The sequence below is a fragment of the Microplitis mediator genome, chromosome 9, assembly GCF_029852145.1.
Source record: "Microplitis mediator isolate UGA2020A chromosome 9, iyMicMedi2.1, whole genome shotgun sequence".
Taxonomy (NCBI): Eukaryota; Metazoa; Arthropoda; class Insecta; order Hymenoptera; family Braconidae; genus Microplitis; species Microplitis mediator.
The window spans coordinates 19,054,145-19,065,637 of record NC_079977.1 but is presented as its reverse complement, the minus strand read 5'-3'; the positions used below and the strand labels follow the sequence as shown (position 1 = coordinate 19,065,637).

The window sequence follows — 11,493 nt, the reverse complement described above, 5'->3', positions numbered from 1 at the left end:
TTGTATTAATGATTTGTCTCAATTGTTGCCTGCAATAAATAATTACAACTTGCATCGATCTAAAAGAGCCCTAGTCACTGGATACTATTCGCAGCTGGTACGTAAGAATTTGCTGCTTGGGTCTAAAATAAATGAGGTTATGATTTGGCTCGCGCACTCAGGACTCTCGCAAAAGTGGACAGATGAGATGGTCATAGATGACATGCGAGGAATCAGAGCGAAAGAAGCGAGATCGCAGGTGCAATACCGGCCAATAAATTTTGGTGACTTGAAGTTTTCTTTGGTTCTGTTGGCTCTCGGGTTGATTTGTTCCACCATTTGCTTTATACTCGAGTTGGTTTTAGGAAAAATTATTGCTCGGAAGAAGCGAAATAAAGCGAGGGTCAGGTGGATGGTTCCCAAATTTATCGTGAAATTAGGGTTTAAAAACAGGTTCAATGGTATCAATTTAGAGGTTAGGCAGAATTTAAATTTTTGGAGGGTTAGAAATGTCGTGAGACGATTTTTGACGGATTCCTTTCACTATTGGTTGAGTCATTTATAAGTTTAGATGTAGTATAGAAAATTTTAGTTTATAATTTCGTGTTTGGCCATTTTGGATTCCAACAAAACTGATACTTGTTTGTGTAGGAAAGCTATAAGTATATAGGAGAGGGGGGGGGGAGTAAACAGGGTACTTAGAAAAATACATAGTTTTTAGGGACTCAAATAAGTTGAACCTTTATATGTTCCATTTTTAATTTTTAATTTAATTTTTTGGCGGGCAAAATGGGGCACTCCCTAAAAAAGGTGAAAAAAAATTTCCGGATCTTAAATAAATTTAATTTTCTTGTTAGCAATTTACACAAAACAAAATTACATTTCACAGAATTGTTGGATGCAAGGAAGAAAAAAAAAATTTTTTAATAATTTTTTTTGTATTAAGTAATAGATTAAAAAATTATGGAAGTTAATTAAATTTCGAAATTATAAAAATTTTAAACATTTTCAGAAGCAATTTCGGGATTTTCAAAAAACGTTTTGAAAACTGAGGTTTTTTTGAAAAATTTAAAGATACCCCATTCTGCCCCCTTCTCTATAAATAAATCTGTTCATATATAATTATATAAAGCATTCGAATTTAAGTTATAATTAAGGAGCAAAATTGGCCATCGAATATTTATTAATTTAAAAAATAGATTAATTACAAGAAATGTAATTTAAAATAGTTGGTCAGTACATTGTGCGCCGTACTTATAATTACTATTTTTAGAATTTATATTGATAAAAAAACTAGAAAAAAATAATCTTACTAATGACTCATCATTAATATTTAATTGCGTTCTTTTTTGGTCATCACAGCAATACGTGTCAGTTGTTTTCGAAATTCTATTTCGTGCGTCACGCGTTTTTATCAACCTATTGTTGTGTATTTGTAATCGCAGATATTCAACGACGGTAACTAATACCAGCTCAGATTTGTAGTATAAAAACTTCAGGAATTATTTCATACTCCACACATCCCATTGTGATACCATTCGAGTTCTTGACTTAAGTGAATTTATTTTGTGAAAATGATTAAATTATTTCTGGTATTATTTAGTGCCGCGTTATTTGTTGATTTTGCTAAAAATGAGGAGGTATTGGAAGGTGAAATCTTTCGACCAAACGAAAGTTTTCTAAGAGAATGGACGGTAAAAATCAACTCATTTGATAGTATGTCTTACGCATTTGGTTTATTCATTGGAGCCAATGAGTTTCTCACTTTCTCCTTGCCTCTTGAAAGGTAAATTGCCATGAAATTTAAAATTAATCGATATAATTACATTATTGAATATTCTTTTTTTCAGCATTGATGTCAATCAATCTCTTTTTGTAACCAACGAACTCCAGAATCCTCCGCCAAATAAAACGAACCTTCATGTCAACGCGGAAAACGTATTCTTTGGTCTAGAGTTTAGTAAGGAGTTGAATGAATCTCAACGACCATTCGCTTTGTTAAAAACTGATGAACCAGTTATATCAGAATCTGAAATCACGAATCATACATTTATCAAAGTGGCCCAAAATTTCAGTGATGTAGATCCGACGAGCTGTTTTATACTTACATCTGTGACTTCAGAGGAAACTACATTTGTTGAATGTCCAATTCAGAATGCTGATTCTGTTAAGAATACCGACAATTACTTTTCGTGTATCATTGAGGAAAACGATGATGTAAGTATTTACTTTGAGCAACTTTCAAGTGATTTATTTCAAATTTTAGTGTAAGACTTAAGAAACCTAGAATTTTAAAACCGGTTTTCTATGTAAGAATTCAGATATCTAGTAGTTCGTAGGCAACATCAGTGTCCGGAGAGAAAATAAATGAAACGATTTAATTCAATGAGTCTTAAAAATTAGTTAAAATTGCTTCGATAATCGTTTGTCTGCTAACTTACTGATATCAAAGCGTCAAAGTTGATCATTTTAGACATTGATTCATTTGTGTAACGGAGCTACCTAGGGACCGTGGCGGTTTCCTGAACGATTTAAGAATACACGCGTTGCGTAACTTCCCCCCCCCCCTCTTCAGATGACACCCTCGATTGAAAAATATAATCAAATCACGAGCAAGGGTCAACGTTGACCAATGAGTTGAAGAAATTCACCCCATTCACGTGGTGTCAAATCAAAACCACCACGAATCCATACCTGTGTGGGCCTTACACTCTTTTCATCTCAGGAAATGAAGAGACTCTGGACGAAGTGGGTTTGGAGATGCCTGCCTTTAGTACCAGTTTCCTGTAGTAATGAATAGGTCACCTTCAGAGAAATCGTAAGGTGCGACTTGGCCTTAGTACCCCATCATAAAAGAGCTCTCTCTCTCTCTCTATTTATCAATTGCGAGTTGTGAGCCAGTTAATTATTCACTTGTCCCATCCATTAGCAATAAATTACATTTCCAATCTTTCGGGCACTCTGATTTGTTAACCGAAAACAAAGGTGGCGCCCACTCAGGAGATTATTGTAACGATAGAGACAATAATTACTAATACTATTTGTGTTCTAGGAATTGCGAGAGGGTGGTTTATTTTGCTATATGAAGAATCAGCCCGAGGAATTATCTTTAGTTGGATTGACATCAAATGGAGAAACAACCATATTTGCAACTGGAGAGACACTCAAAACAGTTGTGAATTTGACTGGACTAAATATCACAGCATTAAATCAATCAAGTGTTTAATGAAAAAAATGATTATTGTTTGATTAATTACAATATGATACTTTGTAAAAATATTTATTAGTTTTGCGATAAGAGTTAAATACAATGATTTTAAAAATAATTAATATTACTCGATTTTTCTTAAGAACCCATTTTGTTCCTTTTCTTAATATCTACATTATACATGAGGTAATTCATTTTTTTAAAGATATTCTAAAGAGTGTGCATTGAGTAGAGTCATGACACTGTTTACGATCAGGGCTTGAAAGGTTGAGCAATAGTAGTTTACGTTATACGTTTCTGCCCTAATTGCAACAGTGAGCAGCTCTTACCCAAGTTGTGTTCATACACAGAAAGATTGGAACCCGACTGGTCGTGTGCGCATATCACTTAGTCAGTTCCGCACAGTAATCAGTGTGATGCTGCACCACAATCGAGCACTTTTTTTTCAGCACCGTACTAAGTCGGGTGCAGAACAGTAACCAGTCGGGTTCCAATCTTTCCGTGTACCCTAGTACCATTGTCAATCCACCCTATCGGAAAAATTCATGAGGGATTAAGAATCTATATGAGAAAATATAAAGTTATATAAGAATCCATGTAGGAATCCATCGATATAGCGCGTTATAGCAAAATATTGAGCATACGCCCATTATTGGCATTTTCTAGGACCAATGATCAGATCAAGAATCCTTTAGCATGTGGGATCGAACAAACAGCCGCTACGATATCATACCCATAGAACCATAGTATTCGATTTCCCATATGCCGGCTCGGATAGGTTCTCCTATACTGTCGATTTCATGCATTGGTCGACGTACCACTTGACAAAGAGGAGACATGATTCCTTCATCTGCCTTCCTGAGAAAATGCTTTAATATAAGTCTCAAGATATTACAACTTCAGCAATCTTTGTCCACAGAAGACATGGGACCGAAAGGCAGAGGATAAAATTCTCGTTCGGCAGATCTAAATTCGAATATTTGCCAAGCCAAATTATTTTTAAAACAATACTGATAGTTGTTGAAATTACAATATAAATAAAGTGATTCTTACCCACATTGCTTAATATTTTTCACTGTGTGCTTATAGGCCGCTATGTACTTTTCGAATGACCCCTTAGTAAAAAGAATGAGTGTTTGGTTTTCACCTCTAGTTTGATAAATGCTGATAATATGAATGATTGTCAAAAATTTTCATATAGTCTCGTGTTGATCCTATCTAATTAATGTGCTTGTAATAGAATACATAGCATGTGACTATATGCGACTGCATTTGTGATTATAATTGGACGGAGTCATCCCCTCTGTTGGGCAAAGTGGGGTAATAAAAAAAATAGTAAACAAAACGCATAAGTAGTCATACTAATTTCGTTAGTCGTTAAGTTCACTTGTATATCTATACTGCCATATTATAAAAAATATATTCTTGAATACATTTTTATATCCATTATTGAGACAGAAATTAAAATTAAAGTGGTTTTAATTTTTGCTATTATTACCAGTTAAGTAGTACTTAATTGCACGGAAAAATATGAAGATTAATGTCATTCTAAAGATTATATTTCTACCGATTTTTAGTGTCAAAACAAATAAAATATCGGAAATGGATAATGAATTTTTTAATTCTTTCGGTACTTCTGAAATCAATAGTGCGATGGTAAGTAGCAAAATAAATTACTCTTCATATCACTCACATCAAAGCTTAGAGTTTTAAAATCTGTTAGCCTGTAGAAATAAACCGATTTCAAACCAATATGATTTCACGGCTAGACAGTCATTGGCCTCTTTCCTAAAAAAAGATGCCTCGTTTTCCTTCATTAAATTAGTTTTTGACTAGATTTTAATTCTGACGGAAGCCTACTTGCGTGTTCTAAGCCTAATAATTATCAGATATCATTATAACCAACCAATTTCATAATTGGATTCATGTATGACCGATTGGTCCTCAATCTTCTCATTTTGACTGGCTGCAGATTTTCAAACTTTAAGGTCTAATGCAGGTAAATAAAAAAATAAAGTGAGTGCGATGGAAAAGAACACGATTTCAAACTTTGTGTGATGCCAGCCCTCGCTTTCGGCTTTAGCAGTCAGCTTTATCTTAATCTGGAATCGTCTTGTTTTATCCTATGCCAAACTGTATATCATGAAATTGTAGTAAGCTAACTATTTCATGAAGGTCGACATCATTGGAAATTGTTTTCCGGATATCAGAAATATTTTGTTCGCTGGTCAACACGAGGGGACAACAATCGAAGCGATAAATAATTTGAATACATTTGCTACTGTGAAGCTCCGTAGTGTAATGGCAATTGATAAACTAAGTTATCATCACAAGAAAATAGATTTGATGATCATCAATGATAAAGACGTCGCTAAATTTCTCATCTTCAAAGAAGGCTGCCACAATTTGCACTTTCGTACTAATGACGTCAAGGTTTTCTTATTATGCAAATTCCAGACAATTACGGCTTCATTTATAAAGAAGATCTTAACGCTGTGGAAATGCAGTTTTCTTACTGTTTACGGATTATGTTTCTATTCAAAGAATGAATTAAAAATTTATACATTTAATCCCTTTACGAATCGTACGATAGTTGGCTGGAACAGAGTTAAATTTAATAAGGAGTATTTTAAAATATTATTAGGGCCTCGCCTTACAATTCATTATCGGCCATACAGAAACGGTAATATCGGCCAAAATAAATTTCAAATTTTATATTTCCTTTTTAATTATCATGATAATTTATTATTTGTTTATATTTTGTAGATGCCACTGTATGCAACGGATTCGATTTCGAGAGGACTAAGCAATTAGATGGGTTTCCAGTAAATGCACTTATCGAAAATAATAATGATACCTATGAGTATAAACAAATGTTTAAAAAACTCTTGGAAAAAACATTAAATATAAATATAACGAGAAAACCAAACCCAACTGGTCATGCTATGCTATTATTTTACAAAGTGCGTCCACTGGATTTTACTTTGACAAGTTATGTGGTAAAGTTGATCAATTTAACTCATTATCCATTTACCTTTACTTATCCTCAAACTCATTATGACATGCACATAGTAACCTACCATCGCGGATCACTCTTTCCATTGGAAAAAATTTACAATTACTATGGCTACTTAATAGTTATTTCAACAATAATAATTCTTGCGATGACATTTGCAGTTTCCTATTTATCTGAAGGCGACATCGCATTTGCCAGCTTCGAGGTAATTCGACTGCTGATAAATACCGGAATAAAAACACGGATGGACACCAGCAGGAGTCGCATATTTTTTTCAATGATCTTTTTATATTTCTTGATAATCCACGGGACATTTAGTGGACGCCTTGCAGGATTCTTGACCAAAGCTGGGTACCGAACAGATCCTGAAACTTTCGAGGATCTCCAAGACCCACATTGGAAGCTACTGTATGCTCGTCCTGAAACCAAGTCCCACATTGATGATCCGTTACTTCAGAATAAATCGGTATTCGCTAAGTACAAGTGCGAAGATATTATGTAGAACAACGATTCAGTAGCTTGCTTAGATAATTACTACAATCTTTTACCGGCTATCAATCACCTTGGACTGCATCATAGCAAAAAACCCTTAATTAGTCGATTTTATTATCACCTAATGCGGAAAAACTGGCCTTTGGCGACGCGTTTGAATAATCTTATGATGTGGCTTGTACATTCTGGCATTTCTGAGAAATGGGCCAACGAACCAGTTGCCTATGATATTCTTCAGATTGAAATAAAGAAGGCGCGTTCATTGGTACACTATCGACCGATAACTTTTCAGGATTTACAATTTTCTTTTGTATTACTGGGAGTCGGCTTATCTTGTTCCTTAATAAGTTTTGTTATTGAAATTTGTATCAGCTACTATATGAAAATCAGACAACATAAAAAATACAGAAGTATGCGCGTTGGAGCCTGTATGCCATTCGTGTCAATGAAATGGAACATTAAAGAAGCTTTCAATCATGTATGTAAGAGAGTTAAATTGAGAAAACGTACAAGAAAAAGAGAAAGAAACGGATTTTGAGTACAAGTGCAAATGCGTTGGGGTTAAAAAGTAAGTAGTGTATTGCTTCTCAAATAAATATACATATATCGTAACGGGTTTTTCACCTTCGGGAACTACCGAAGTGATGTCCGAGTACACTTACTATTTAGGCAACCTTGTTCAATAAATATTAGTAGGGCACCAGGTGATTTATTAACAACCAATAAACAAATGTTGAAAATCAGCTCAGGGTGGTGGGTCAAGGAAAGGCCAGAAGCTTAAGATTACGATAAAAAAATTGATCAGATTTGAAAAAATAAATTCGTATCTTGAACAAAACAAAATAAATGGATCGGTATCACTAATAAAAATTATCGGTCACAACACAGAATATAATTCGCCAGTTTTAGCTTGACTCAATATAAACAAAAGTGTTCGCAACGTAGTCATATTTGATCTAAATCACACAGCTAGTTAATTCAAACAGAAAACAGTCGGTTGACGAAATAAAATATGCTTATATTTTACTTTCCGGACCCACATACAACGTACGTTTTAACGAAATACTTGACGAGTGACGTCAGAGTATTTTACACGAATGAGAAAGAGATAATCCGTAACTCTCAGAAAGTGTTGAGTAAAATAAAATAAACTATAAACTACCAGTAAATAATTATCTTGAAATTTTTTTCGTGGATCGAAATTTTTTTTCCTTAAGTCAACATATTTTTATGCTTACATTAAAAAACTTTTCCTTGCTTCAAAAGTTTTTATTTTGAACATAAACGATATTTTTTTGAAGAAAGTTTTTTTCTAAAGTGAAAATGAACTGTATATTTTGCTTGAACAACTGAAACCATTCAAGAATGACAAAATTGATCAAGATATAGAACAATTTTGTCAAACTATATCATAATATTTTACCCTTGCACAAATAATTGATTTCAATCTTTCAAACATATGATATAATTTTTGAATGAGGTTCAATTACATTTCTGACCAAGCATATAAATAATAACCAATCATGACATCACGGGCTTATGATTTCTTCAGTTATTCTTTGGAATCTTTATCAAGATACTATCTATTCTCACGTGATCATATAGATACACGGGTTAGCACAGTGGATAGCAGCAAGACCACCCGGGTCAAAAAATTAGATCTGATTTAAAATAAATGATAAATTCAAATATTTTCCCTTTAATTCAAGTTTATAAATCGTATTTATTTTATATAAGAATTTAATCTGTTTTTGCCCGTACTATTCCTTATCCAGGCTAATATCAGACTTATTTTTGAATGATATTTAGTCTGTTTTAAATCGCGTTTAGACTAAAAACAGACTTTTTTTATTATAATTATTGGTCTGTGTTCAATTGTTTTTAAGGACAAAAACAGACTTTATTAAGATTTATAATAATAATAATAATAATCTAGATTTATTAATTTATTTTAATTTTCTTGGTATTCAAAACATGCTAATGCACTTCCATAATAAGATGTCACACAGAGAAAATGTTGGCTCGAAACCTACCAATTTTTACAATGCTGTCGACTAAACTCGAAACAGGGAGTAAAGCATCCAAAAAATTATCGTGCTCTTACAAAAAATGATTATACTGTATCACATTACTTATTACGCGCGAGAAACTTATCGATGAGCTTTAATATCAATTACTTCCATACATTATAATAATTTTGATGTAACATAATAATTTTTTATAAGAGTATAGTAATTTTTTGGATACTTTACTTTCTGTTTCAAGTTTAGTCGACAGCATAATAAAAATTGGTAGATTTCGAGCCAACATTTTTCTCCGTAGCACAAGAATTTTGATGTTTTCTTATGCCAAAATATTTTCAATTTTATCCAGTTAATAAGAGAAAATTCTTGACATTTTAAGAGTTGTTTTATCACTTTTATTCAATGATATAAATATTCAATGAAGACAACTAAAAAATTAAGCTGTCAAATTTTCATTAACTGCCGACATTTACAAACAAAAGATAGTAAATAAAACATAATCAATTCTGCAACTTAATATTTTTTCATAAATATTGCCCATAAATAAAAATTTTATAAGTCCATGATTTAATCTAGTTTTGTCCTTATAAATTTTCAGAACTAAAATTTTTTAAAGTTCATGAATTAATCTAATTTAGTCTGCTCGTAACGCGTTTGTTTTTTAAAGTAGCAGGTTGAAAACAGCTTAAAATTTTCATAAAAGATCAAAATCAGATCAAATAGTCCAATCAGACTAAAATCAGGTCAAATTGTTCAGTCCGGGTAGATCAAAAACAGATTAAAATTTTTATCGAAGTTCAATAACAGACCAAGTAGTCCAAATACAGTCCAGTTAGACTAAAATCAGATCAAATTTTTCGACCCGGGATATGAATCCTTAATAAAAAGAATGAGTGTTCAGTTTTTCCCCTCTATTTCGATGAATGCTGATAATGGGAATGTTTATCAAATACGTTTACATTGATTTGTGTTGGTCTTACCTAATTGATGTGTTTGTAACAAAACACATAACATGTGACTATATGGACTGCATTTGTGATTGTAATCGGACATAACCATCCCCTTTGTTGGGTAAAGTGGGGTGATAAAAAATTATAATTGACAGAAACCATAAGTAGGCATATCATTTTTGGTCGCCGTTGAATTCACTAGTATATTACTATTGAGAATCTATAATATATATAAACCTAAATATATTTGTAAAGACATTTATATAATAGTTGTAAAATTAAAATTTTTGGATCACAGTTATTTAGTTCATTGTTACATTAAGAATGGAAATAAATGTAATTATGAAGATTATATGTGTAGTGACTTTCAGTGTCCACGTCAATACAGTCTATGGAAGTATAAAAACTTCACATTATTCGGGTATTTCTGTAATCAATGCCGCGCTGGTAAGTAAACGGAAAAAAAAAATCCAGTTAAACTTACGGTGCTAACATCGTAATTTTATCTATTGATTATTGTAGTAGTGGACTATACTTTCAGTCTTAATTTTGACGATGCAGCGTTGAAAATTTCATTTAAGAAATAATATTTCAGACAAATAACACAAAGTCTTAAGCTCTAATATAAATCACGATGTGAACATCGTGAAATTTGAAGTAATAGAAATTTTAAATAGAAGTATAAAATAATAATCGCTCGAGTATTGGATTCGAACATGAAACCATTCGAGTGCAAACTGACTGACGCCGTGGATCACTCGGCCACAGAAGGGCCCACATGTCCAGGTAGTTTTTGAGATCCATATAAACGATATAAATGAACAATCATAAGTCATGAGAACACCTCTTACGGTAGACACAGATACTAATTAAATATTACGATGTAACATCGTAATTTTTAAAACTTACATCATATTATAACAGAGGCAACACTGTTATATTTATTTAATTAAAAAATAAATATAAGAATAAATATAGTTTTTTAATTGTAATTTTTATTTTATTCTTTTTACGATGTTATGATTGGAATTTTGAAATAATTTTTAATCCAACAAGTTTTCGTTAAAATTACAATGTTAAGGGGGACCATTAGTGTGACCGCCTGAAAAAGGTGATTTTCAGAAATTTTTTAAAGAAAACTACTGCATGGAATATTTCAATATTTTTTGGCTATATTTGTGGATTTATAGTGAATGCAAATAGAATTTTTGGACCAACAAATTCAAAATTCAGCGAGTTATTCACAATCTCCCAACACTCAAAAAAAAAATGTTCCCCAACTGCTGCAGTTGTAGCGACCTTCACGGTGCCTGAAATAAAAAAAACCAAATAGTTTATTAAACTAGAAGGTATTTCCTGTAGCATGACCCTCGGGCTGAAAAAAAATTTCAAATTAACAAAATGGTGGGGTTTTAAAAAAAATTTTAATTTTTCGCGAAAATTTCATGATTTAAGGCCTGCCAAAATCATATTTTCAATCCCATCCGAAAACTGCAATTCGAATCAAATCGACCGGAGGATTTGTTTTCGAGCTATAGATGCAGCAAATTTGAAAAATTTATTTTCGAGAACCGATAAGTGGCTGCTCTTCAGGTGGCTGTAACTCAAAAGCAATGATCAAGATATACACTGGAAATGATAGTATGCTATTATTGCAGCTATAGACTATGAAAATATGAAATAACAAATTGAATTGTTCAATATTTTACACTAGTGGTCCCCCTTAGATAGCAAAAAATATAACATACATATTAAATCTTCAGCGGATCCGAATAACGATAAATTGTCATATTTTACTGCAAATTTACCACATTTGGCGGTGAT

General features: G+C 32.5%; 1 protein-coding gene across 1 annotated transcript; it reads left to right on the top strand.

Annotated features, from left to right (window-relative positions):
* The first annotated feature begins 1,497 nt into the window (after positions 1 to 1,497).
* LOC130674234 (uncharacterized) lies at positions 1,498 to 3,205 on the top strand. Its single transcript, XM_057479502.1, has 3 exons — positions 1,498 to 1,765; positions 1,830 to 2,196; positions 3,032 to 3,205. Exons 1-3 carry the CDS (start codon positions 1,554 to 1,556, stop codon positions 3,203 to 3,205), a joined length of 753 nt encoding a protein of 250 aa, XP_057335485.1. The 5' UTR covers positions 1,498 to 1,553.
* Positions 3,206 to 11,493: the final 8,288 nt, after the last annotated feature.

Excerpts from the sequence above, each read along its gene's own strand:
- LOC130674234 (XM_057479502.1), top strand. The coding sequence starts at position 1,554 with ATGATTAAATTATTTCTGGTATTATTTAGTGCCGCGTTATTTGTTGAT. Across the intron at positions 1,766-1,829 it reads TTCTCCTTGCCTCTTGAAAG|CATTGATGTCAATCAATCTC; the intron begins GTAAATTGCCAT and ends TCTTTTTTTCAG. Across the intron at positions 2,197-3,031 it reads TCATTGAGGAAAACGATGAT|GAATTGCGAGAGGGTGGTTT; the intron begins GTAAGTATTTAC and ends TTTGTGTTCTAG.